At 48.3% G+C, this 26717-nt stretch overlaps 1 protein-coding gene across 1 annotated transcript; it reads left to right on the top strand.

Annotated features, from left to right (window-relative positions):
* The first annotated feature begins 1730 nt into the window (after nucleotides 1–1730).
* Nucleotides 1731–25148, top strand: SLC13A3 (solute carrier family 13 member 3). The gene is made up of 13 exons (XM_072349987.1): nucleotides 1731–1883; nucleotides 9415–9680; nucleotides 9826–9989; nucleotides 14218–14284; nucleotides 14881–15066; nucleotides 15756–15881; nucleotides 18326–18421; nucleotides 19936–20040; nucleotides 21019–21116; nucleotides 21927–22039; nucleotides 22364–22525; nucleotides 22846–22983; nucleotides 23588–25148. The coding sequence occupies exons 1-13, from the start codon at nucleotides 1773–1775 to the stop codon at nucleotides 23771–23773; spliced, it is 1818 nt and encodes a 605-aa protein (XP_072206088.1). The 5' UTR covers nucleotides 1731–1772; the 3' UTR covers nucleotides 23774–25148.
* Nucleotides 25149–26717: the final 1569 nt, after the last annotated feature.

Here is a 26717-nt window from a genome sequence, read left to right as displayed (position 1 = left end):
CCTTTCTTCCCATATGAGGAGCTGGGGGGCCGGGTGAGGCAGTATGCAGCCCACAGTGCTCTTGGCTGGGGAATGGACAGAGAAGGGTCCACCTGAGCAGCGATGTGACTCATGGCTCAGAGGGGAGATGTGCTCCTGCTCCTTCTGCACTGGCAGAAATCTGTATCATCATGATAGTAAGAGCAGGCTGTGGCACTGATGGCTTATTGCTCTTTTGAAGCTTTTTTTCACTTAGAACTTGATCCTGAGAGGTCCAGCATATGGCACACGCTCATACTCAGGCTCCCAAACTGGCTGATGGGCTGGGCTTGTTTTAAGCTGTCGCATCATTCTGATGGCCTGAATTTTGCTTTCAGTTCCCCAGCCATCCACCTGCCCATCCCCTCCATTCTGCACCGCTCTGCTAGGGATTGTGACAGCACCGAGGCAGCACAGGAACCTCCTTCTCATTTTCCTGTCCTAATACATGTTTATTCCTGGTGTTATGCAGGGAAAGGCTGGAGAAGAGTCCCCATAGCTTTCCCTTGGACAGCTCTGTGCTTTCTTCCGGGCCCCAAAAGGAGTGTTTGCCAGTGGGGCTGTATGGCTGCAGGGCTGGAGCCAGGCGGATGTTGGATCCTCACTGTGCCAGCAGCCCCGGCAGTGCCCAGCCAACCTTTTGTGTCTGTTCAGCTCCAAAAGCAGCCACAGTGACGATGCTTCAGTCCCTGCCTGGGGTGGGTGTGAGGATGGGCTCATTTGTTACCACTTGTGCAAAACTGTCTGTGTTCTGTTAAGGATGTGGAGGGGAACACACAGAGCTGTGGCTGTGCTGGGGGAGCAGCCCTGGCTCTGTGCTGTACCACCACGCTCTGCCTCTTAACTTCTTGTTCCTTCTGTGCCAGCGATTCAGGGCTTCTGTCAGCCAAGAGCTTTCCCCAGTGGCTGTCTGCCTTTTCATCTGATTCATTCACCTCTAATGCCTTCGATGCAGTAGGAGTGATGGACATGGGGGCAGCAGCTCTGCAGAGAGCTGATTATTTGCAGGAAGGGATGGGTCTCTGTGCTGAGCATGGTTTTTACACATCCTTTATGTATCTGGGCCCAACGCTCACAATATCTGAGTGTTTTTTAAAGCACTAAGAGGATGCTGCACTAAGGCAGAGAGTTATATTGCCTTCCCTTCTCTCTCCTCAGCTTCCTCTAAGCTCAACCTCGATTCAAAAAGCAGAGGACTCTCAGCTCCTCCAGCTCCGATCCATTTGTCAGAGCCTCAGCCCCGGGTGCTGCTGTGTGCGCCCCTCACTCAGCCCTGTGCACAGCAGTGCAGGCGGGTCCTGCTTCGGGCTGCAGCTCCTCTATTTCCTCTTCGTCTCGGACTGAAGCATCCTCTCCCATCAGGCTGCACCAGGGCCGGCCGGGCTGCAGTCATATGCTCCTCACTTGATTCTTGAGCCTCACTCTGGCGGCGGCCAAGACTTTGCCTTTCCGGTGTTTCCATGGTCCCGTCCCGCTCCGCACCGCTGCGCTTTTGTTCAACGTTCATTTATTTTTAACAAGAAAAGCGCTTCACGCGGCACCGCGAAACGAGCCGTCGAACATCCGAGCCCCCGCTTGGGCTGAAGAACAGAACCGCACAACCGTAGCGGAGCCGCTGTTGGACGGAGACCCGAGAGCGGGGCGGGGCGGGCAGCGTGCGCTCCTCCCGGCGGGCGGGGCGGCCTCGTTCCCCCTCCCGCATCCATCCCGCCCCGGGATAAAGCTGCGGAGCGGCGCGGGGCGCGGGATGCGGGATGGCGGCGCTGGGGGCGCTGGTAAAGAAGGCGTGGAGCGTGCGGCGTGCTTTGGTGCTGCTGGGAGCGCCGCTGGCGCTGCTGCCCGTGCTGCTCAGCCTGCCCGCAAAGGTACCGCGGGGCACCGCGCTGCTGCCGCCGGGGCTGTCAGACACGGAGCGGGGCGCGGAGCGGGGGGCGCGGACCCGAAGTGCGCGCCTGGTGCATCGAGGGACATCGTGGGGCCGCGCCGAGGTTTTACGGGTCGGACTAGGCGAACTGTGCTTGTGTAGGCGGTGGGGAGTTGTAAGGAGCCGATGGTGCTGTGTTCAGAAAGGCTTTGTGAGATACTGGCGTTCTGCAGGTGCGGGATAAATTCGCTTTTGGAAGGTTTGGGCTTTGGAACGTGAGGCTGAAGGGTTTTGCAGCTGTCCGTCGCACACCGGGAGCATCCTCGGGTGGAAGCATGAGGGACTGTGAGGTCACCGGGTAACTTGTGCCACTGACCTCAGTGTGTGGGGTTTTGTCTGATGTTCTGACTCAGATCCATCTGAGAATGACTTTGGTTGTATCAGAGGACAGGTGATGTTTGGTGCGTAGTGATTATGGAATGGTTCAGATGCAGCAAGGACACACAGGTGGCATTTGTTGAGTGTATTTCTCTGGGCAGCCTGATCTAGTGCATGGTTTGGTGGTTGGCAACCTTAACCGTGGTGCAGATGGTCTTTGAGGTCCCTTACATACCAACCAGTCTGGGATTTATTTCTGCTTGTGTAGTGCTTGTTGGTAAAACCTCTACATGCAGGACAGCAAAACGACTCTCTGAAGTTAAAACAATACCAATGTGACCATTGCTTTACCAGATGCTTGTGGAAGAGTGTGCTGATACCCAGCCTTCAAAGATTTGGGGAAGGAATGGAATAAAGGATCTCTGCTCATGTTCAGGGAGCAGTGATTCCTCTGTGCTTTCCCTGCGGAATTGCTCCTTGCTGTTCAGCACAGAGGGAATGTTGCTGTTGTGTCAACACGGGATTAGGGGCAGCCACCTGCAGCTGAACTGCAGGGCTGTAGGAAGCAAAGGGAAGGGCTTGCACTTCTTGCAGCAGTGTGAGGGCATGGGGAACGGGGAGTAGGAACAGCGGAAGGCATGGGAGCTGCCTCCAGCATTCAGTAAGCTCCATACAGTGGGAAATCAGCACACTGATCTGCTGCTGGTGTCACTGGGATGCTCCTCCAGACAGGCACCCACAGTAAGACTGGGGCAGGAGTTGCTCCTGAGTGAGGTGCAGCTGTTGGAGCAAGCTTTGTGCTACCGAGTTCTTGCACATCTGGAGCATGGGAGTTGGGTGAACTGGAGAGCCACATGCTCCCATTGAGTGGTCGTTGTGCTGTGTGGCGAGAGGAACATGTAGGGAATGAGAAGCACTGGGGCGCAGCCTTGGGATGAGGCTTTCCTTATGTGGGTGTCTGTTTAGAGGTATCTCTGTGGCATTTTCCTGCTCTGGAGATACTGAAATCTCACGTCAAGTGAGAATTTACCGTCTCCCCACTGAGATGCTCAGCAACTCTCGTCTCCCAAGAGACCATAGAAACATGGAATGTCCCAAGCTGGGAGAGACTCATAAGGAGCAGAGCCATAGGGAGCCACCTGAGGTCTGGCTTCAAGGGCAGCATCTCACTTGGATCTGGAGACTGAGGTATCATAACCTAAAGTTAATAGAACAGAGAACCACAAATAGGATGCAGATGTGCTCATGGGTGAAACCTCATGGTCTGTTTGCAATGGGTTTCCCAGTGAAACCTGCACTTCAGTTACCCCTCCCTGGGGATGAAACCTATTGAGGTAGAGGACACCTCAGATCTGGCCATGCTTATAGTGCTGAGCTCCAGTATCCATAGATGCAATACGTATCAGCTGTCACCTGTGCTGGGGACATTCCAGGCTGCTGTGTCCCACCTTTCAGAGGTAGTGTCAGAGTTGCACTGGTGCTGACATTATATTGGTAAACCTTGTTTTCATAGGATCACAGAATGGTTGGGTTGGAAGGAACCTTAATAATCACTGATCTCCAACCCCTGCTGTGGGATTGTTGTCCCCCACCAGATTTGGCTGCTCAGGGCCCATCCAGCCTGGCCTTGGGCACTCCAGGAATGGGGTGAGTTTGATGTAGGTTGAAGCCTTGGGAAGGAGACTCCAAGAAGTGATTTCTTCTGCAATCTCCTTTCTCTTCAATTGAGAAATGGAATTTCTCCTTTGTCAGCAGGTTACCTGAACCCCCAGATGTGCTCCCCAAACTGCATTTGGGACAGTGAGAAATGAGTCGTGCCCGTAACATAACCCAGCTCAGGGAATGCTTCATGTGCTCCCCACTAAGCACAAGGATCTGTGTCAGCTCCAGCTCTGGTGGCTGCTGAAATGGCAGAATGTTTGTCCTGGGTACGGAAGTGCCCACGACCCCCCGGCTCATGGAGCAGTGAATGATTGCCAGGAGCTCTGTGGGGTGGGGGCGGGGGGCTGGAAGAACTGCTGTGCTGAAAGGGGCGTGGGGGGCACTTTTAATGAGCTGTGCAAAGAGCTTGTTCCAACAGCTTCTAATGAACTCAATGTCTACGGCCTCTTGGCTTGGTAACAGCTGAGGCAGCCAAATCTGCTAAAAGGAGCTCTGAGCAGGCAAATGGGTCCCAGTGCCTTCAGAAAGCAGGCTTGACTTCCTCAGTGGACACAGAGCAATTTAAAATCGACTTAGACGTAATGAGTCCTCCTGATGAGAACAAGGAGACTTTAAGAACTTCCAGAAGAAAAATGACTTTGCTTGCGCTCAGAAGGGAGGAACGTGGGGCATCTCCATTGGAAGGCATTGGGAGGGAATGGGTGATGCAAATGGAGGCAACGTGGTGAGCTGGGGTCACAGTGTGCAGCGGGTGGGGGTCTGAGTAGTGCCCACTGAGCTGTAGGAACATGAATGGCTGCTGGTGGGAGAGCAGCCCGGCAGGGAAACGGTGGTGGTAGCACTGTTATGTGTTGTGCACAAAGTCCACCTCTGAGTTACTTATGTTCTTGGTGATTTAGAAAAGCCAATTTCACAAAACTGAATGCAAAGATAAGCTCTTCTTTTCATCTCTTTTAACTTCAATGAAGAAAGAAGAGTGATAACTGGAAGCTTTGTAACTATGTGCACTGCAAGCTTTGGCCAAGGCAAGCCTGGCTCTCAGCAAGCTGGCACAAAGAAGGTGAAAGCAGTCATGCTCAGGACAGGGAAAGGGAAGCTGGCAAAAATTAGCATTAATTGGAAGCTAAGGACCATAGAAAACATGAGAAGGGATGAGGAAGAAATCCCTCATCAGGGTGTTGAGGGTAATGAGCAATATCTCAGGACATGTGGCACAAAAGGAATCTGATAGGCTGCTGGGATTGCCAGGAATGCTGACCACAGGCTGGACTGAGCTGCAGCCCCCTGGGGAATCAGATTCCCCAAAAAGGGCTTGAGAGGTGGCACCGTGTAGTCAGCTGAACATGACTAGCAGACTGGGTACCCACAGCCAGGAGGCTCGATGTGATATTTGTATGTACAAGCCCTTGAAAGTTGAGCAGAGGCAATGAGAGCCCACAGGCTGCTGTTTGCTGAGGTGGTGGCTTGTAGCAGAATGCCCTTGCAGCCTCGCTTCCGTAGTTCAAAGATGACTTTGGAAAACTGGACAAGAGCATACGGTGGTGAAAGACTTCGTGAGGTTGGCCTGTTTCTTTCAAAGCACAAAGAGGTGTGAGAGAACATCCATCATAACCAGAGTTCAGAGCGGCCCAGGTAGTGCATGAAGTAAGATGCAAAGGATGGAAGCTTTCAGGTTACAGCAACATGATGCTAAGAGTGATCTTAATGGCTCATCATCATAGAAAATGTTTGGGGTTTTTTTTCTGTTTTAAATCATGGTGGATCTTTCCTCAAAATGATGCAGAAATGGAGCCGACTTCAGGCAGGGAGCACTGCTGCCCTTCCATGCTGTCAAACTGCCACTGGGCTGTTCCAGCTCTGCAGTCCGTCTGAAGCTGCAGGAGCTATTGCTGCCTCCAGGAGTGTGTGTGAGGCTCAGACCTGTGAGGCAGGGATGGCACTCTGGAAGATGCCCATTTCTGTCATTAGTTCCCTACGTGACTGTGGTCAGTTTGTCCACTTTCCTGAAGCCTCAGCTGTCACTTTTGTAAAGCAGAGAAAATTATTCTGTTTTTCTGCCTATTGCTTATACTTTTGGAAGTGTTTTGTGTTTCATAAGCTGTGTGTCTTTGGGATAACTCCAAAGCAAAAGTATCTTCACCAGCATTCACTGCAGCTCTATCAGCTCGTGCCCCTGTGTTAAGGGCCCCTTTCCAGCCACTCCGCAAATACCCAGAGCACAAGAACTCCACTAGCAGGAATGCTGGTAAACAGGGCTTGTTTTATGTCCAGATTACATAATGTTTGCAGGAGCTGTGTAGGTAGAAATCAGACTCAAATACCCATCCTATTGGACAACAGGCAGTGTGACTGGGGGCCTGTGACACCATCAGAGCTGAGCACTGGAGACAGTTTCTGAGCGAGATGCTGACAGCTGCTGGTGCTGTTAGCACTACGGAGCTCTAAGTGTCATGGATAGGAAGTTCCTTTGTGATGGCAGTGAGATCATGAGTCTTGAAAAGCTCCAGTTCTGGCCAAAGTATCTCTGGTATTAGGATCAAGATTCTGGAGGGACCTTTGTGTTCCTCATTTGCTCAGTCATAGGATAGGTGTTGGAGAGAGCCAGTGAGAGGTGGTGAAGCTGTGTTGGCCATGGAACATGCAGAGGTTGGTGGTGCAAACCCAAAGCCTGGCTGTGTCTTTAGGCAGAGCTCCTTCAAGCACCAGGTCTACCTAGGAGCTTGCTGGGCCTAGAGAGACTAGGTCCAGCTGAAGCTCCTTCTGTGCCCTCCAGCTTGGCAGTGGGACTGACAGCTCATCCCCGGGCCTTGGTGCTGTGCCTGGGTGAGCCATTCTCCTGATCTGACCCCCATTCTCTGCCAGCACCTCACCCCCATCTCCCTCCCAGCTTGCCCATGGGATCCATGGGGCTCTGCTTCTTGGGCTGCAGCTCAGCAGGTCCTGGTATGGAAAATCCCCGGTGCTTTCAGTGCAGCCAAGGCAGCATCTGCCTCGGGGTGGGCAGAGGTCGCTCCCAAGTGTCTTGTGCAACAGCAGGGAGAGCTGCTTCAGTCCACAGCTGTCAAGCGCTTCCCTGGAAATGATTAAATGGTTATAAAATTAACCCAATCACAAGACCCATCTAAAAGCCTCTATTTGCTACCATTTTCCCCTCTGAACTTTGATAGGCTTATTCTGCAAAAAAAAACAAAAAACCCACCAATACAAAATGAAGTTGTGTGGAGGTGAGAGAGGAGTAGAAGGGAGTCTGGTGGTGGCCCAGCATGAGGGCTGGGAGATGAGAAGTGGGGTGATGGTGCTGTACACACCAGGGCTGCGCTGGGGGCAGCTGGGGGTGTCTCCATCCCGCAGCTTTCTTTTTGGTGTGATTTGCTGTCAGTCCATGTGGGTTTCATCATTAGAGCAAAGCCCTCCATACAGCAGGGCTTTTTTTTTTGCCCTATTCAGTTTTACCCGTTGGCATTTGATCTTGCAGTGAACGTTACTTCTTGTATTCATGATGTATTTCATTGGGATGTTTCCCAGAATGCTTTGTGTACATCTTCATGCACCAGGAAAGAACTCTTCCTTAGTTCATAATTAACTTTCTGAATCAGACTTCATCTATTTAATGAAGCCAATTGCAATCTGCTGATCACTGATGGCTGCTCCTACCTCCAGGTGTTCAATACTTGCAGTTGCTGTCCCCATGGAAGAGGCAAAATATGTTTGTTTTGAAGTCCAGTGGTGCAACTTTCCAGAAAACCGAAGAACACTTTTCTGCTGGGAGACAAACTCATTTATGAGGCCATTAGAGAATGAATGGAAAATGACTTAATGAGAGTAGAACTATTTCTCTGGGATACAGAAAGAGGCAGAGCCAAGAGGCATTACCAGTTGCCGTGGGGGTGAAATCAGTCATAAACTTTTGCTAAGTTTAGTGCTGTTGGGTTTGAGGTCCTGGTCCCATTGGAGCAGATGGAGTGAAGCTATGGAGATCTCCTTGGGACTGCAGGGTGCCACATCTGAGCTCTGGGAACACAGAGGTTTTGTTTCACTGTATCTCATTTGCCATTTCACCGTAGTCTACATTTAAGACCATGAATGTTCTTTGGATCCAGCATTTACGAACCTGATATGAAATGGTGGCTTCTGTGTGATTCGTGCATTCAATGATAAAAGCAAATAGTTCTCAGTTCTTTAGTATTTACTTTTCCACGTGCGCAGAGCACTTGAGTTTTATTAGGAAAATTGCTTGTGAAATGTAAAACTGGAATGCCAAAGGCAAATTGCCTTTTCTGGCACTCTGGCCAATTTTCAGATGCATGCTGCAGGTGGACTGAATGATAAATCACTGTTATTTCGTGGTGATGTAATCTGATGGTGAACTAGCAGTTCTGCAGGTGGCCTGGCACCTTTTGGCTCAGCCCTACCTGCTCTCATGCCTTGCTGCAGGCTCAGCACATCCACCAGGCTGAGCTGGGTCCAAAAGGCCATTCACACATGGCGCTGCCCCAAAACCTGGCCCAGCCTTGAGCCTTCTAGGGGGCCCTGGCAGCCCCAACCCTGGGGCGGGGAATGGAGGTCCAAGTGAAGGTACAGAGGGGCCTTTGAGAAACAATCCAACCTGTTCGACAAGCTGGAAAAGAGTGGGGAAATAAATAGCTTTGGGGCTTCCAAAGGGCTCTCACTGGTTATTTATAGCTCTGTGGGCACCCTGCCTCCACTTGCTGCCAGTGACCCCTTCAGCCCCCCGTAGCTTTGTGCTGGGCTCCCAGTTCCCTCCCAGGCTCCTCTCCTCTGCTCGGGGCTGTTGTCCCAGCTCCTTTTTCTGGCTGTTCAGGACAAGCAGCTTTGCTCCCAGTTTGGTGAATGAATGGGCACTGGGAGCACTGGGTTTCCGCCAGCCGTGGGCAGCACTGCACTTGGGCAATCTCCTCAGGAAATGGTACTTCCTGATCAGAGTGCTTGATTTACTGATTTCTGCAGGGACGGGGTGACTTGGGAGGGCTTCTCACAGATCTCTCAGGAGGCTCTGAGCCTGCAAAAGAAACCTTTCTGTGTGCCTTCTGTTGCTAATGGGAGGGGGCTCGGCGCATCCATCTCTGAAAGCTGTTTTCTTGTAGCCATACAAAGTTGGAGGGGAAGCACAGATGTGTTGGTGTAGCAGCTGTTGGATAGTTGGACAAATAAGGGCATTAATAGCAGTGTGTCCTGAGCATTGGCACCACACTTCACATGGCAGGGCAGCTCCTTCCCTCCAGTGCCTCCTAGTTTGAAGTCTTTGTGCACTGTCATCTTCCAGCATAGGAGGCTCAGGAAACTGGGAAGGCTTTGGGGTTTTATTATGCAGTCTGGTGGGGGAAAGACATTGCTCTCAATGGAAATGATTTGAGGGGAAATAGGGTATCCTTGTAAGAAAAACTGACACATATTACTTGTCTTGGTACCTCCAAGTGAAAAGACTTCTCAGACACCACTTATGTTGCTTTCCCTCTCTGTTTCTCTTGCAGGAAGGAAGATGTCTCTACGTGATCCTACTGATGGCACTGTATTGGTGCACGGAGGCACTGCCCCTGGCTGTGACAGCTCTGCTGCCCATCGTCCTCTTTCCCTTCCTGGGCATCCTCCCATCTAACAAAGTTTGCCCGCAGTATTTCTTAGACACCAATTTCCTCTTTCTCAGTGGTTTGATCATGGCATCGGCCATCGAGGAGTGGAATTTGCACCGCAGGATCGCACTCCGGGTGCTGATGTGTGTGGGAGTGCAACCAGCCAGGTGACTGCTGGGGCAGGGGGTGTGCATGGGGGGACATGGGCTGCAGGCAGCTGAGGTGCAGCTCTGCTTTTCTTCCTGTAGCTAGAATGCGTTGGAATCTGACAAACTTCAATTCAGCTTCTTCTTTTTTTCCCCTCTTTTCCAGACTAATTTTAGGGATGATGTTGACAACGTCTTTCCTGTCTATGTGGTTAAGTAACACTGCCTCCACTGCTATGATGCTTCCAATTGCAAATGCAATTTTGAAAAGCCTCTTTGGGGAGAAAGACACATCTAAGGATATGAGCAGGGAAAATGAAGAAACACAAGGTAATTGAGACAGGGCAGAAGTATGAGCCAGCTGAGGTCTGCCCTGCTGCCATCAAACTTGCCCTGGTGCTGGTCCCAGTTTAGTATGCTTTTCGTTACTGTGGTGGATGGGTACTGACACACAACTCCCTCTCATCCTTCCTCATGTCACACCAACACGTTGGAAATATGTGGAAGGAGCACAAAGCAGTGATCCCCACTGCTCCCTAAACCCACCACTGGCACAAGCAGGAGGCCAGCTCTGCACGCCCTGTAGGATGTGGTGTGCTGATATCTACAGTGCTCATGGGCAGGTTCTTTCTTCTATTTCTCCCCTCATAAAATGGGAAAGAAAAGACAGATGAAGGGCAGGACACCCGTTTGAATACCTAGTTAAAAGTGCTTTGTGATTTCCCCTGATCCAGCCCTATGTTGCTGCTTGGCGTTGGCAGTGAGCAGGTAGGTGGTGGATGGGCTTGGGGAGGGTTATGTGCTCAGAGAAAGCCTTCCTCCAGCCCTGCTTTCACAGGTCATCCCCTGGGAGCCTGGGATTCTGGCAGGCAGGGGTGAGAGACAGAAGTGAAGCAGCGAAGTCCTCTTTGTAGCTCCTACTTGTAACTGGAGCAACAGCTGTAGGTTCTCTTTTTAGCACTAATCAGCTGGTCTCCCATCTGCAATTTAAAGACAATAGTGTTTTGGTTTCCACTGAGTCCTAAGGCAGGTTAATGAGAACAGAGAACTGAAGTATGCCTTCTCTAATAAAGATATAACTAATAATTCATCCTTAATGTCTAGCAATTGTGGGATGTTTGCAATCCAGGTTGCTCTGTCACATTTGCTTTATGAACTTTTGACCACACACATCTATTTTAATTAACGCCACTGACCTTCTTGCTATGATTTCTCCTTCTGCAGAGGCACTGTTTTACATGAACCTGTTTTTAACCTTTTTGACTCCATCCTCTAACACGATTTGAGCGCGTAGTTGGGACAGTAGTTTGAGAACATGGAAAATCAAGAGCTCTGTTTTCCTAGACATTGGCAAGCACAAAGTTAATGACCTTGGTCCAAAATGCTTAGGACTGTGAGAGAAGCCAGCAAAGGGGAGGGTCTGCGAGCAGATGAATGAATAAAATGACACTTTGCAACTATTATGTAACTGTGTGATGATGTATTTTTCTTTTGAGGTAGAAACTTATGGAAATAAGAAATACGAGGGAAGGAGCAGTGATCTGTAGAACACCCAGCATCAAAATGCAGATATGCTTGTAGACTTGTTATTTGAACCGCAGTATCTCAGGGTAGGCTCATCCTTTTCTGTAACTGTTCTGAATGGATGAGAAAAACGGTCCCTTGAAGATGCCCTGAGCCTGAAGCCAGATCAAACCAACGAGTCTCCTGTATGCCTGGGAGAGGAGAGGTGAAGGTGAGCTTTGTGCAAGGCTTTCCTGTCTGTCAGGTGTAGCCTGCAGTTAGGACTGGCTGCACCTCTTGCATGGGTAGTTGCACTTTGTTTTTTGTAGATCCGACCTGCTTCTATGTAAGAAGATGGTATAGTTATTTAGTAATCAGCTTGATTGTTATGATCTAAGAGAACTGTAATCTGAGGGCTGGCAGACAAGAAAGCTTTTTTTGCAGTGTAGGCTGTGTGTGGAAGTGAACTGCTATGATTATGTATGATAGCATTGGTCTGCATATCGGCTTGGATATGTTTTGATAACAAAGAAGTGGTGTGCAGGAGGCTAAAAAAGAAAATAAAGACATATAGGAAAGAAACACACTAAAGAATGTATCCTTTACAATGCCCATAAAGGCACTTGGTTCTCTCAGGGAATGTCGAGTGTATGAATCAGTGTGGTTGGTGCATTGCTTTGCTGACACGTTCCACTTGATCTCCTATCAATTGATCATATTTCTGTGCTGCTGAGAACCTCACGGTTGCCATCAGCTGTGCTTGTGCTCAACCATGTGGGCAAAATTTTGAAGATAAGCAAATATTTGCATGCTTGAGTTGTTGATAGCCAAAGTTTGGAGCCTTTTTCTGTGGTTTTTACACTACTTGATAGAAGAAATCAGTTCGATGACTTGGTGTATCTGAAATTCTGAGCTATAGATTCTGTACGGCTCTGTCTGACACCTCCATCCCTAACCCCAAACCATGTGCTGGTTGCCAAGCTGAAAACCACTGTCACTGTGAGCCTGACCACCTCTCCTGCTCTCTGCCCACTAACCCATCATTGGCAATATTTCACTTCTCTACGCAAATTAAATATTCCCGGATGAAAATAATGATTATTTTAATGATCTGTATATTTTTAAATAATCTTCTCCCCTGCATAGAGGAGTCCGAATCTTCTGCAGGTGCAGATAAACTGCAGGCCGTGTTCGTGATGTTTCCTAAGGTCACAGACCTGGAAACGATGTCTCTATAAGGGCAGGTAGGAAATGTGCATTGTTGGTCATTGCTGCCATGTCTGTGTGGGCAGGATGTGGCCCCAGCACTGCTGCCTGCACCCCTCAAAAGGTGGCAGTGCTCTTCTTTGGCCCTTTTCAGTCCTTTAGGAGCTGTAGAAATGTAATTAAGGCCATATTTCTCCAGGACAAACGTTTCTGCCTCCAAGGTATACAAGGTATTTGGATGAAATGGCCACTGAATCTCTCATACTGCTCTATGCAAGGTGGGCACAGCCAGGTCCCAGCTCAGTGTTTTTTTGACATCTTCTGGCATACAGACCTATAGAAACGTTCAGCCCCTTTCTCCAAGCTTCACAGGAGAAGATCGCCCTGCAGCAATTCTGCCTTGCCTTTGGCAGACCTTCCTTGCGAGGTAACCTACAGGTGCTCCTGGGGTGGAGTTGGGGCTTAGCAGGGAAAAAACCTGGAGAAATGTGAAGAGGTGGAATGAAATGTGTATCTTTGCAGAGCCAGCATTAGGCATCAATGGTAAGAGACCGGCTAAATCCAGTGGGAGATCAACAGTCAGCCACGGGTTAATGTTCTGCTAATTACATCCCTCCATCACAGTACCCTTGAGATGAAAGCTCAGCATGTGTGCATCCAAGCCAATTAACTCAATTTCGGTAAATTAGCCACGTGTAAAACACGAGAGTGCAAACTGCCTGGCTCACTGAGCTGGAATGAGCTGGCTTGTCATTGGTGAGCAAGTCCAGAGACTTTGACCACTGGCTCCTTCCATGCACGGCTTTCAGCACAAGCAGAGCAGAGAGGATTGAGTTGAGGATTGATTGAGTTTGAGGAAGTTTGGGGGCTGCTGGGGTGTCTGTGGTGGGAGGGGGATGTGGGTCTCAGGTCAGACATGGGCAGGGTCTGAGGGAAGGTGGCAGAGGCTGTGCTGACCTGGGCTGAAAGTGGTTAAAGGTCATAAGATCATAGAATATCCTTAGTTGGAAGGGACCCACAAGGATCATCGAGTCCAACTCCTGGTTCCAAACAGGCTCCAGTCCTACCAAGGGTATGGAAAATGGAGTTTAGCAGCACATCCCTGCTCCCACCCTCATTTGATCAAGGCACAAGCCTTAACTGTGAATGCTACAGACCTTACCATGAGATATGGTTTAAGAAAACCCACGTGATTGTATTTCTGGTCTGTCCTACAATCTCTGAGTTATACCCAATACATATGCCCATAGATGTACAGTAGCACAGTGTATGGCTCCCAGTTCACTGCCAAACAGAGCATGGGTCATTCTGATCCAAGCAGATCCTTTCCCTGCTCATCTTCAGTGGGGTGGGTGCCAAGCACACTGAGGCAAAGCCCGTGTGAAATATGCAGGAGGTTCCCTGAGAACTGGGTGTGCAAACACATCCCCCAGGTGGCCCCAAACTTGTGCTGAGGTCCAGGCTTTGAGGAGTGTGCCCTGGGGTTACAGCAGGCCCAGTAATCCTTGTTCCTATGAGTGAGCTTTGGTTAACTCCCCCAGAGAACCAAACCAACAACAGAGAAGTGACATCCTCAAGCTCCCATCAAACTGCAGTATCCCAGAGTCTGAAGCAGTAACAGGAGGGGTGCCTGTGGGGGTTGGAGGAGAAGCTGGGTGCTGTGTTGTCACCAGGCTTGTTCGTCCCCTCTGACCCCATCACAGCGGTGTGAGCTTTCCCTTTGTTTGCCCCATCCCTTCTCTGTAAGGGGCAATTTGCCCTTCTTTTTGTGAGCAGTTCCGCTGTTTGGTTCAAGGAGAATTTTCTAGATGCTTTGAACTGTTTTAAAGTCCTAATCTTTCTTTTTCAGCACCTTTACAGCAGAATAAACTTTACACTGTACCAACTGAGATGCAGTTTCTGGCAAGTACTGAGGAGTAAGTTAACCATAAAGTTTGTATTAGAGCACTGAGACACAGAATTATCCCCTGAGGAATCTGAAATTCAGTCACTGAACCTTTTTGATTACACCACAGCTCCCAGTTGCTAGCGGACTGACCATGGAGCTGAACCCCTTCTCTGTGTGTCTGGCACGTCCAAATCATTGCAGGGATTCTCCAGTCTCCCTGGAGCAGTAACCGGAGGTGTCTCCTGCTACGAAATTGTGCCTTGGCTTTCCCAGGAGCATGGAAAGTGGTGTAAAAACCACCAGGATTTACACAGCAGTGGTGGTCCTGCTTACATAACAACAGTGGGAATTAAACAGCATTTCAGGAATAGGATTTTCTTTCCTCTTGGTGCTATTTTTTTCTGGCTGGTCAGTCCTATGGACTCTGCTGATTTTTACAAGTGACTGGAGGGCTGAGCAAAGCACATGCACCTCAGGCCCTGTGAGCACTTGGCTGAGTCCTGCAGGGCAGCATTAGCTTGGCTTTCTAAAATCTGGGAATGTTCCTTCTGTCAAGGCTCTGAATTGCTTGCGCTGTATTTAAACCAGGGCTTTCACCGGATTCTCTTTTGGACTGTTTTAAAGCAAAGATCTGGCGGAGGAGAAGGAGATTACCAGCGATGTTCTCTCAGACTTAAAGAAGGAGGAAGAGTACAAAACAAATATATGGAAAGGCTTCCTCATCTCCATCCCGTATGCAGCCAGCATTGGGGGTACAGCAACGCTGACGGGAACCGCACCAAACCTCATCCTTCTGGGTCAGCTGAAGAGGTACGGGAGGTTCTCCTGGAGAGCCCTGCCTGCCTGTGAGGATAAATCCTGCACAGCCAAGAGATATTCCCCAGTCCTGTGGGAAATTCCTTTCTGTGCCAAGAACTGGCTTGGAAAATTCATGCCCTTCCTGAACCTTTTGGGAAACTTTGTGAGTGGATGAAGGCACAGAGCAGTTGTACCCCCAGCCTGATGTTGGGGAGCAGGTTCCTGGCATAGCCAGCAAACTGCCAGCCAGCCCAGTGCGTGTGTGCTTCACCCTCCTGCTCTTAGCCCTGCTGACTGTAATGAAGCCCAACCACATGCTTAAATCTAGCCTCGTAACTCCTGTGATGAAGCAGGCTGGGTAGTGTTCTGTGGCCAACTGTATTTAGGGCTGTATGGTAGCAAAGGAAAATAAGGAATCTGCTACTTCTGGGCTGTTTTCTTGGGCATAAAAAAATACCTCCTGTGTGCATAGGAGCACGGCCTTGTTCCATCCTAAGTGCCTCCAGGTATTCCTTAACATTGGTCTCCATAAGCAGCATGTTAAGCCTCTCCCAGCTGCTAGTACAAAGGGGAATGTTCCTAAATGCACAGCTGGTGACTTTGGGGGGTATTTTGGTACTAGTTTCAGATGTTTGCTTGCCCTTAAATTGGAGGCTGATTTTCCCAACTTGCATTAACTTGCTTTTTTCCCATTTGCTTAGTTATTTTCCAGAATGTGATGTGGTGAACTTTGGTTCTTGGTTTATGTTTGCATTTCCTTTAATGCTGATTTTTCTTCTCATGGGATGGCTATGGATCTCCATCCTGTACGGAGGAATTAATCTGAGGTATGTTTATATTCACTGCATGTATATGCTCATTGCCACAGCATTGTGAAATGCACCTTCATCATGATTCTCATACTAACTCTGTGGATAGCACCTAGAATCTTCATGGAGGGGGGGAGGCGGGGTTCATAGCTAACTTTAGGATGCTCATCCTCTGTTTCTAAGCAGCTGCCTGTGTGTCATCTTCAGCTCAAGTCCCTCAGTCCTGTAAATGTTTTCTGAACGTTGCTCCCACGACTGTCTTTTATCTTTCCTACTAAGAGCATCTGCTTTCTGCTTCCACCCTGCTCACTGCTGATAGCTGGCTGCTGCAGGAAGGGCTTGAACTGATGGGGGCTGTGCAGAAAGGGGCCGGGTGTGATTCAGGCTGGGAAGGGATTCAGAGATCCAGCATTCATGCAGATGCTTGCTATTAAAAGAGGCTTCTATGGATATATCAGAGTTAAGGCTGAATATTCCCTAAGAAGTCCCCATCTTTTCCTCTCTGGTTCCAAGCCGTTTTGAGCCTTAGGCTGCAAACAGTAAGCAGTTGCAGAAATGCACCAGGGGAATTGTAAAGGACTCTCGCAGTTGCATACACTTTTCCTGACTGAAATGCACGCAGGGGATGTGTTAATGCATTAATTCAGTGAAACATCATTTCTGTACATTGCTTTACTGCCTGAGCTGCGCTGGGAAGAGTCAGTGGCAGAATTACATTGGCAGAAGGGAAAGCAGAGCCAGACTTTGTAGGCCAGTGTGAAATCTCAATTGCCCTGGAATCAGTAGCAGAAATCTCCTGGAACACAACTGCTGAGATTTGCTTCTAAGGCTGAAACTTGGATTTGGAAGAGATTGCTTCACAGCAGGGCTTTGATTTATAATGACGTGTAAATCTATAATTGAGAGTAATGTGTTTTGCTGGTAAACCTTTGCTGGGTACATACAACCCTCAGTGCACGCTGCTTAGAACAATGGCAGCAGTGCCACACTGGCTAATTTGGAGCCCTTCTTCCCTCCTGTAGACTCTCATATGTGATAGAACCAAACTCACAGCCCTGCTTCCTCTGGGGACAATGCAGAATTGCTAATATTTAGAAAAGCCTTTAATTGTTATTTTGAGTTCAAAAAGCTGGGAGAAAAAAAGAGAGAAAGAAAGAGAGAGAGAGAGAGAGAGAACAGGTGTCCAAATATTTACATTTTCTCAGAGACAGGAAAAAAAAAATCAATGGGAAAGTTACAACCCAGAAAATGGCAAAGGCTGCTCCTTAAATTAAATGGGCTGGGGGATGCTCTGCCCTGTCGTCATGAGCCCAGGGCTCGCACCGTGCTGTGCCCCAATCCCTGTGTCCTGTGTGTAGGGCTGGGGCACGACACTGGTGCCTGCTCAGCAGGTGGGATAGGAGGGAGTTCTGCTGGCCAAACCCCCTGACAAAATGTCACACTGATACTTGGAGGACGTGATGCTTTTTGTTTGGTTTGGCCGTGCAAAGCCCAGCTTTATTGGGATAGCTGTGGCTGCACGGGGAACACTATTCCCCAGTGGCAGAGTGCCTCGGAAGGGACAATGCAGAGCTGCACAAGCACAGCCGTGTTTCTGCAGGAGTTTCCTTGGCTGCTCTGGGCAGGGAAGCACAGACAGATGGACGCCTCGCCAAGAGCAGGCTGGCACTGCTCGAATCTGAAAGGCTTTGCTGTAGGCTGACCGAGTGAAGATGAAGCTGCCATTCGTAACACCCCAAAACTCAAAGGACCAGGTACATCTATTTGAGATGCAGGGCTTTCCGAATAGCCAACCATTTGCTTGTATAGAAGACCCAGCCAGCATTTCCCTTTGAAACAGACCGAACAAAGGGGTCTGGTGGATGTACCTGAGGTAGAGCCTTGCGTGTCGTAGGTTTAATCAAGGTCACAGGCAGGACATGATGGCAGAGAAAGTGTGAGGTATGAATATGTCGTTTGTGCGTGCATACTACAAAGGAACAAACAGCGTGTGTGCCCACTCTGAGCTAAGAGGCTTAGCCAGGAGCACATTAACATTCCTGGCCATGCAGAAATTTCGTGCATTTGTTGATTCTTGACAGCATCCTGAGATTGCCCAGGAAATTGCAAGTGACTTGAGAAGGGAAGGGACAGGTTTGTTTTGCACGTCACCCACTTCCCAGTGTTCCACCCGAGTAGTTATCTGTCAGAGACTAACCCTGCAACACTGGGACTTTCTTTTGGCAATCACAGCCCATGCTGGAGGTGGTTTAGAATATAAATGAGAGAAAACTTCTACCCTCTGTGGGGCCTTCTTTGTGTGAGAGCAGAGAGAAAGCGGATCTAAAATGGGGCCTTGCTAACCTTCGGGACTGGACTGTAACCATGGATGCTACCAGACTCAGGGCTTTTCTGCTGGTATTCAGTCACACTCCTTCCTCCTGGGTTAGGACATTTAAAAGTGTAACTGTGTTTCTTGACAGGGGCTGGAGAGCAAAAAAATCAAATCTAAGAGTGGATGCAGAAGCCCGAGCCAGAGAAGTGATAAAGGAGGACTACCAGAAACTGGGGCCAACAAAGTGAGTTGTAAAGCTGGGACTGAGGTGAAAAGGAAATCCAGTGGGGTGGAAATGTCCTGTCCTGAGTGGTGGGCTGGGTTGTGTATTTTCAGAAGAAAGTGAAATAATGTTTCCATTCAGTATCTATGACCTGCTGAAGTTTGCTTTTTTTTCGCTCTCCAACCTCTTATTCGCTTACAGGAGTAACAGCAAATAGCAGCTTGCCCTCAGCTCTTACCAAGAACAAAGTTCATACTGCAATGTGGATTCATGCTAGGCTGCTTAATTACTGCTTGTAAATGTTCTGCTCCAGGAACCAAAGCTTTATGAGTGTTTTATGTAATTGACACGGGCAGGATTTGGGTGATTTCTGCATGTCTGCAGCTGTTCTGCAAAGCAGAAAGTGCTCACTGAGCAGACTGACGGATCGCATCATGAATAAAATGAATTGGGGATATACATTAAGAAATCTTAAGGGGTGCTCAAAGAAAATACATAGGAAGAAGTTAAATGCATTTTGTGGAGGAGAAATTTTTTTTCTTTTAATAACTCCTTTCAACTTCATTAATAATGTGAAGAAAGAACACGACGCTTTTAGTTGAAGTTTCTCAAAGGTTTTGTCTTCTGGAAGAGGTGTGCAAATTGATAGGGATCATATATTGCAGAAAGAAACACGAGGAACATAGAAGTTCCAAGGTAGAGAGAAAGAGGAAAGGTTGAGTATCTATAGGAATCAAACCCAAGGTATGTCCAGCCCACCCCTGGCAACCAGGGCTAGTGGAGATTTCTGAAACTCTAGGTCTTAACCTCACAATGTCAGAGGTTCTCCATCTCTAAAACGATATTCTTCTACTCGCAGTGGTGCCGTGAAGGTTTAGAGAGGTCTGTGTTGTGCTATTGACATTGTAATTGTTGCTCTTGTGTGGAAAATGGAGTGGTTCTTCAAAGACAATTGCCTGAGCCTGGGCTGTAAATAAAAGAAATTGGTTTAGCTGTTCCATCCGGAGCATTATGAAGCAGCCTGCAAAATGTCTCTGAAGAATCAAAGTCTCACTTTGAGTTCTAGGAGCGAGGAAGTCCATTAAGCCATGCTCGACCAATTTGATTAGCAGCCCTGTAACTTAAAATCGATGCAAGTGGTTTCTTCCCAACAGCTTGCCTGCCCTTCCTTGTGCTCTGAGAGGTTTTAAACAGTGTTTTGAGGCAGCCCCGACTGTGCCTTAAGGATATCTCAGAGGGCAGTAATGAGAGGAATGGCCAAAAGCAGCTCCTGGCCTTTCTCTGCCCCATCTGGATGGTCAGTTTTGCATATATGTGTTGTGATATCTGCCCTGGGCCTTCATGTCTTCTACTAAGAGATCATTGCTGCCAAATATCAACATCTGCTCATAGATGTGCAGCCTATTCCAGTGTTTCACTGTAGTTGATTGGAGAGATGCTGCTTCACTTCTCACCCAGCCGAAGCTCCTTACTGCCTGCCTTGGCTCCAGACCTTGAGCACAACAACATTTTAACTGCATTTCCTTTCATTTTAGGTTTGCAGAACAGGCAATTTTTTTCTTCTTCTGCATGTTTGCTGTCATGCTTTTCTCCAGGGATCCCAAATTCATTCCAGGCTGGGCCAGCTTGTTTGCACCAGGGTGAGATTTTATTTTCATTCCATTCTCACATTTTTCAATGGCATTTCAAAGTCTTTGAGATTCCTGGTTTCTGATTGCATTGCTGAACACTGTTACTCAGGTTTCCTGGAATAAATTAAGCTGAGCTTCAACTCCTAGAGCCAGCATTATTGTTTCTGTGTCCCAAAGGATATGTATGAAACCCAGGGGGAATTGGCACTGCAGATACTTACGTATGCCTATCTGAGGCCATCCCTGGGTGTAAGTGTTGGAGTGCTGATTGCACATATGTAGTACATTTACAGTGAGGTGCTGAATTCTTTATGTAACTCAGTGAATTCAGTGGATGTCTGGATAGTAAAGAGAGATGGCAGGAGCTGGCCTGCTGTGCTGTTCTGTTTTGCAAGTTTATCTCCCTTGTGACATCCATTCATACCTTGGGGGGACAAAGAGAGCAGTTGGGCAATGCTGAATCTCAGAGGGAATAATTTCTAAACAGAAGAGGTCGTCATACTTGATTTTGTCGTTTGTTTTAGTAGAGCGCTAGCTTAATAAGTGACAACAGAACAACATAGTTATGAACCCGTTTCTCATCAGTTAATAACTTCTTACAATCAAATACATGCTTAAGCTCTCTATTGGACGAAGTCTGCCCATCAATGCGCACTCTGAGCATTTTGCAAAGATCTCATGTGGGCTCTGCTCCTCCTGCTCCCTGCAAAGAGCTGGGGTACTCTGTCCCCACAGCCCTCGTGGACTGAGCACAGCTAATTGGAGCATCACTGTTGAAGAGGGATTCATTTGTGCTTTTTACACTTGCAGGGCCTTGGGGCAGTTTTTGTAGGGGGTTCACAGCTTGATAGGAATTAAAAAGAACCATAAATAACCACTGTTGTTCAAACCTGGTGGAAACTTGTAATCTTCTTTGGTAAATCCCTGTTCTCATAAACTTTGTACAGGTTTGTGCTTCTTACTGGTGTTTCTGCTGCTTTTGGGCAGGTTTATCTCCGATGCCGTTACGGGAATCACCATTGTGATCATACTGTTCTTCTTCCCATCACAAAAACCTTCCCTCAGGTGGTGGTTTGACTTCAAAGGTGAGTAGGAGACCCCCTTTTCCTCAGTGCCCAGAACGACTTAGCTTAACTCCTAAAGCTCAGACTCTCCAGTAAGTTTTGGTGCTGGAAGACTTTTGAGGTCCTGGGTTTGTCCCTTTGGGTAGCAAAGAGATAAAAGCTTCAATTCCTAAACCACTTGTAATGAGAGATGGCCTTCATGTGGAAATGCAGCTGGTGAGGCCCTGGGGGCTGGCTTGCCACATCCCTGGGAGGATGGGACAGCATCGCTAAGCTCTGTCTCACGTGTAGGTCGTGCTGTCCAGACTCCTCTGGATAAAATGTGTGCCCTGGTTCAACAGAAAATTGCAGCCCAATTAGTGCATCCTTTCATATGGCAGAATTCACTTCATCATGTGTCAAGGGATGGGTTGTAGGGGAGACATGCTGTTTTTGTTATAAAACTTTCATGCCTTAGTGGAAAACTACTAACATTTTCACAGTTCAGATGGTAGAAAACCTCCTCCTACCATGGACTTCTATCTGTTGAGGATAATGTTCATGTCTGTTACTGACAGGGAATTAACCTGATGTTGGAAGTCTCCTCTAGGAAGCCTCAACTTAACTTCTAGAGATTCTTTTCATTGTGTTAAGACTCCGTTCTTTATATTAAGTGAAACAATCTTTTAATTGTCTGGCTTGAGGGAATCCATGTGTACATTTTAATCATCAGCAACTCATGGTTGTGAGCTTCAGCGCTGACATCAGGCTGATAATGTCATCCTGTCAGATGATTACGGATGTGCTCCTCTTTGGGTGGGTGCTTGATATGGGGATTTTCTCCTTTTCTAGCACCAAACACTGAGACGCAGCCCTTGCTGACATGGAGGAAGGCACAGGAAACGGTGCCCTGGAACATCATCCTACTGCTCGGAGGGGGCTTCGCCATGGCAAAAGGCTGTGAGGTGCGACCAGCAGAGCTGTGATGTTTGGGGTTCTTGTTTGGCTCTGTCAATTTGCATCTGCAGCACTAACAAGACATGCTTCTCTACTGAAGACATGTTTCACAACCCCTCCTGAGACAGCAACAGCGGATAATTAAGGAGAGGCTAATAAATCTTGCAGCTCCTCTCAAACTGCTTGCTGTTAAATACCCTGATGGCACTGCACATAGGTGGTTGTGTGGGTGGGTGAGGGTCGTAGGCAGTTTGAGGATCTACAACAGGATCAACTCTCGTGCAGATATGCAGGAGCCGTGCTTTGCAGCTTGTTTGCTCTCCTTTCTGCAGGAGTCTGGTCTGTCTGTCTGGATAGGAGGCCGCCTGCACCCCCTGGAGGGCGTACCCCCACCTGTGGCTGTCATCCTCATCACGATTGTCATTGCCTTATTCACAGAGTTTGCCAGCAATACGGCCACTATTATCATCTTCCTGCCTGTCCTGGCAGAGCTGGTAAGCAGCCCAGTGCTCAGAGCTGCTCTGTGCAGGCACGTTTGTGGTGCTGGGGCTGGAGCTGGCACCGTTCAGTTCTCCTGCTGCTGGAGCAGGGCTGTAGGCACTCTGAAATCCTTGGAAGCCATAAAGCAGGTGCCTGTAGCATAAAATGAGTACTGATGGATAATACTCCTTCAAACACTGTTGGTGAGAGGCATGGTTATTGGTCACAGAGTGTAGGATATGGCTCTGCACAGTGCACTACTTGTATCCATCAGTATATCTGCCTTTCTCTCCTAACCCCAACTTACAGTTTCTGTTCCTTTCTGTTTTCCAAGGCCATTCGTCTGAAAGTCAATCCACTCTATTTAATGATACCAGGAACGATAGGATGCTCCTACGCATTCATGCTGCCAGTCTCAACACCTCCTAACTCAATTGCGTTTTCTTCTGGACACTTGATGGTCAAGGATATGGTAAGTTGCTTTGGATATACAATATGCTGAAAACAATCAGCTGGGGTGTTTAAGAAAGTAACTTTAGTGAGGCAGTGTTGGAAGGCACAGGGATATGGGAGAATCATAGAATCTTAGAATAACTCAGGTTGGAAAAGACCTCAAAGATCATCAAGTCCAACAGCAAAAGAAGCTTATGTAACATCTGACCCTGTGAGATTTGGAGCTGCTGTGGCTCCAAGTGATGACAAAAGTGGTCTTAATTGTGCTCAGCATCTTTCAGATCCTGCTCCTGTTCCAGCCAGTGTCAGCAGCTCAACCTTCAGAGGTTTCTGGGTGAAGGAAATGTTCCCCAGCTCAGTGTAATAAAGCTTATAAGCAAAATTAGGCCCAGTCTCAGTTTCTGCTCACATTCCTGTGGCTAAACAGGCACCAGTGTTTTTGATGGATCAAAGCTTGGCAAAGCATCTGCAGAATGGCCTTTGTGGCTTAAGAAAACCCACTTAGAAAATTGCTAGTATTAATGGCGATTAAACCTTCCATTTTATAACATTTGTGTTCACATAGCTTCGTGCTGTAGATGTCCAAGTTGAACTCAACAGTTGTATTTGTGTTTCTTTTGTAGGCGAGAACTGGTTTGCTCATGAATCTTATGGGAGTTCTCCTTCTTAGCTTGGCTATGAACACATGGGCCAAGAGTATCTTCCAGCTGGGGACCTTCCCTGCGTGGGCTAACATCCACGCAGAAAATGCCACGTCACTCTTGCCAGCTGTAGAAAATGTCACTTTAAGTGCACTAAATAAAATATGAACAAAGCTACCCCAGGGGAAGGACTCACTCACTTAGGAATCGGGCACTGGAATCGTCAGCATATGCACAGGAAGAAAGTCATGTGTCTGCCCACACCGTGTGAGACCCTTGGGTTTCAATTTATGTTTAGAAATACTGGTCAGTGTTGCAACATCCATTGGTTATTTTTTATGAAGATCCTTTCCCTGCCTTCCACAGGTACCTATCAGATACTCCCAGAGAATTTCATCTGTCCATCATAGGTGGTTGTTACCTGGACAACCCCGTAAGCATTGAGCATCTTTGGGGAGATGCATCTCCCCCCATGAAAGCAAGCAAGCTTTGCTGCTCCAGCTTCTGATACCCTTCCTCGTTTTGGAGAGCAGCTCAGGATGGATTTATGTGCAACCCAATGTGAGTGAGTGTATCAGAATCTGGCCCAAGGTGGAGGCAGTGTGAGCTTCTGGCAGGACCGTGGAGGCTGGGGGCTCTTTGTGATCTCATGAGTAATTCTCTCATGTAGGATGAAGACTATTTCTTCAGGCTTGTGCATGAAAGGGTGATTCAGGAGATGTGTCGATAGGACTCGGTGTGTTACTCCATGCTTTGGAAACAGGAAGGCAACAGTTTGTTTCCAAACATGTCCGATGGTTTGAAATCCTAGTTTTCGGCTGCTGCCTGGTTCTCGGCACTGAGTGCACAGATGGAGGTTTGGGGCCAATTTTGTTTCCGACGTAACTGTGTGGATATCAGTGGTGTTTCAACTTTGGTGAATGTGGCCAGTCTTAGGTCTGTGAGACTGACCCACTTGTGAGCGCCCGCTGAGGTCAGTGGGCAAGCTGCACTGCAGTGTCATTGACATGGCTGAGAAGTAGGCTTTGATTCTTAACATCTTTGTATTTCTGATTGCTTGGGTACTTTCAATGAAAGCATTGCAGATTGACTATGATTTTAATCATCATTTTATCCTTTAAAAAAAAAAAATCTCTAAGAATCTAAAAGTATTTAATTTTAAAGATCCATCATTGTCATAGATGGGTGGAAAGATAAAGGATCTGATTCCTGATTTAGGGCAGGTTGGTGACTGGATGGAAACTGGGCTCTGCTGGGTCCCTCTGATGGTGTGATCTTGCAGGGCTGGCACAGTGGGATCCAGCCCATCCCACCTTGTCCTGTGCTGCTCATAAAGCCTGGGGCCAGCTGGGGTCCGCCTTAAGGCTGCACTTAGGCAGGGATTTGGGACTGAACAAAACCACCAAAACCAACAGCATGTGGAACTTCCATCAGCCAAGTTCTGAAAAAAAAAATATTCCTTAACGTTCAACAGAATCCTTTACATTTAACAAAATCCTCAATGAGCGTGGAAAATGTACAATAAAGCACGTTTGTTAGCATGTCCCTTCGTCCTGTTTGCCTCCCTCTCCCCTGCTCACCCCACGGCTTTGGGTTTGTTCCCTGGAGGAGCAGGAGAGCCCTGCCAGCCTCCGTGACTCGATCCCTCTGCATCGCTGGTCCAGTGTTAGTGCTAAAATCCACTGAAAGAAGCTCTCTATTTTTACAGTAAGTCATCCTGGTTATTCTTGAGGGTTCTGTGATATGATCAGAGATATGAAAAAGCCCTGGAGAGGGCATTTCAACGCTGTAGCAACCTTCTGTAACTTAAGCCCTGTTGTTTCAGAGGGCCTTTGCCTGCACACCATTTCTATGTCAACACCGAAGCCATTCACATTAGCAGCCCGCCTGTGAATTTTAATTAAACAGGAAATGCCTCACTTGTGCATTGAAATTCAACATCCAGAATAGCTCGGCTTCACTCCTTTGATGTTCCCCATCGGATGAACATCCACATGTTCTCCTGAGACACTCGGAGGAAACTCGCTCTGGTTTATTTACAGTAGGGCAGTGTTATGTAGTGTCTTTTTATCCCAGAAGCATTCGAGTCGCTTTGTGAACTGTTCACACAGAGGTCCTCCTCGTGGCCCCGCAGCGGTGATGGGGCCGTGCAGAGCCAGCTGCCATCATAGAACCGCTGCATCAGTAAGGCTGGAAAACACCTCTAAGATCATTCAGCCCAGTCACCCACCAGCCACAGACAGTGCCCACTGTGTCCCTCAGCGCTCACCTCCCCTTTCCTTAACACCCCCAGGGATGGTGACTCCCCCACTCCCTGTCCAGCCCGTGCCAATGCATCACCACTCTTTCAGAGAAGAAATTCCAACGTGATGCACGAATTTCAGGACTGAAAAGATCCCGTTTCTCCTCCACTTCCTCTGTTTTCACCCATCCGCCGACATCCAACGTTGATGAGCTCAGATGCGCGCAGACAGGAGCACCGGAGCAGTCTGACCGCCAGATGTCACAGTTGCTTCGCAGAGATGCTGGATCCTGCCTTGTTCTGCACCCAGCCTGTGGGTAAACGCGCATCCTCCCTCGCTTGCATACATCTTTATTTTATTTGTTTGTTCGGTTGGTTTTGTTTTGTGTTGATACAAAGCAAACCTGTTCACCGTGTCCTGGGAAATATCAGGCAGAGAAAATGGCTCACTCACAAACTATGAGCACAGGGTTTGTATCCTTTTAACCCCCACCCATATAGCCCAGCATATAGGGAATGCTGAGGAGCCTTGGGAAGCTTTCCAGCCAGGTTTGGCTGTACTTAGTGCTGCCCAGAACCACCGCTCAAATTCAGCTTCCCCGCAGACTTTAGCTCCCCTCCACAGCAAACTCAGAGAACTCATTGCTCTGCTCCTCCTGCCCCAGAAAGCTACCTGCTCACCATGGAAGGAGTCCCAAGTGCTATAATCAGCTAACTCTGGATTACAGTGAGAAAGATGAGTCTTGGGGCAGCCACTATGAATTTTGCCTTTTAGCACACCCTTTTACAAACTGCAAAGTGAGATCAACACCTAAGTCACAGCCAGTGCAAGCAATTGCTGTTGATGCTCCAAACTAAAGCACTTTTCCT

The sequence above is a fragment of the Excalfactoria chinensis genome, chromosome 15 (assembly GCF_039878825.1).
Source record: "Excalfactoria chinensis isolate bCotChi1 chromosome 15, bCotChi1.hap2, whole genome shotgun sequence".
Lineage (NCBI taxonomy): Eukaryota > Metazoa > Chordata > Aves > Galliformes > Phasianidae > Excalfactoria > Excalfactoria chinensis.
This window is presented reverse-complemented; position numbering and strand designations above follow the sequence as displayed.

Bases quoted from the DNA above. Each gene is read 5' to 3' on its own strand.
- SLC13A3 (XM_072349987.1), top strand. From the start codon at position 1,773: ATGGCGGCGCTGGGGGCGCTGGTAAAGAAGGCGTGGAGCGTGCGGCGT. The intron at 18,422-19,935 runs GTGAGTTGTAAA...CTTTCATTTTAG, and splicing joins CAGAAACTGGGGCCAACAAA to GTTTGCAGAACAGGCAATTT. The intron at 22,526-22,845 runs GTAAGCAGCCCA...CTGTTTTCCAAG, and splicing joins TGCCTGTCCTGGCAGAGCTG to GCCATTCGTCTGAAAGTCAA.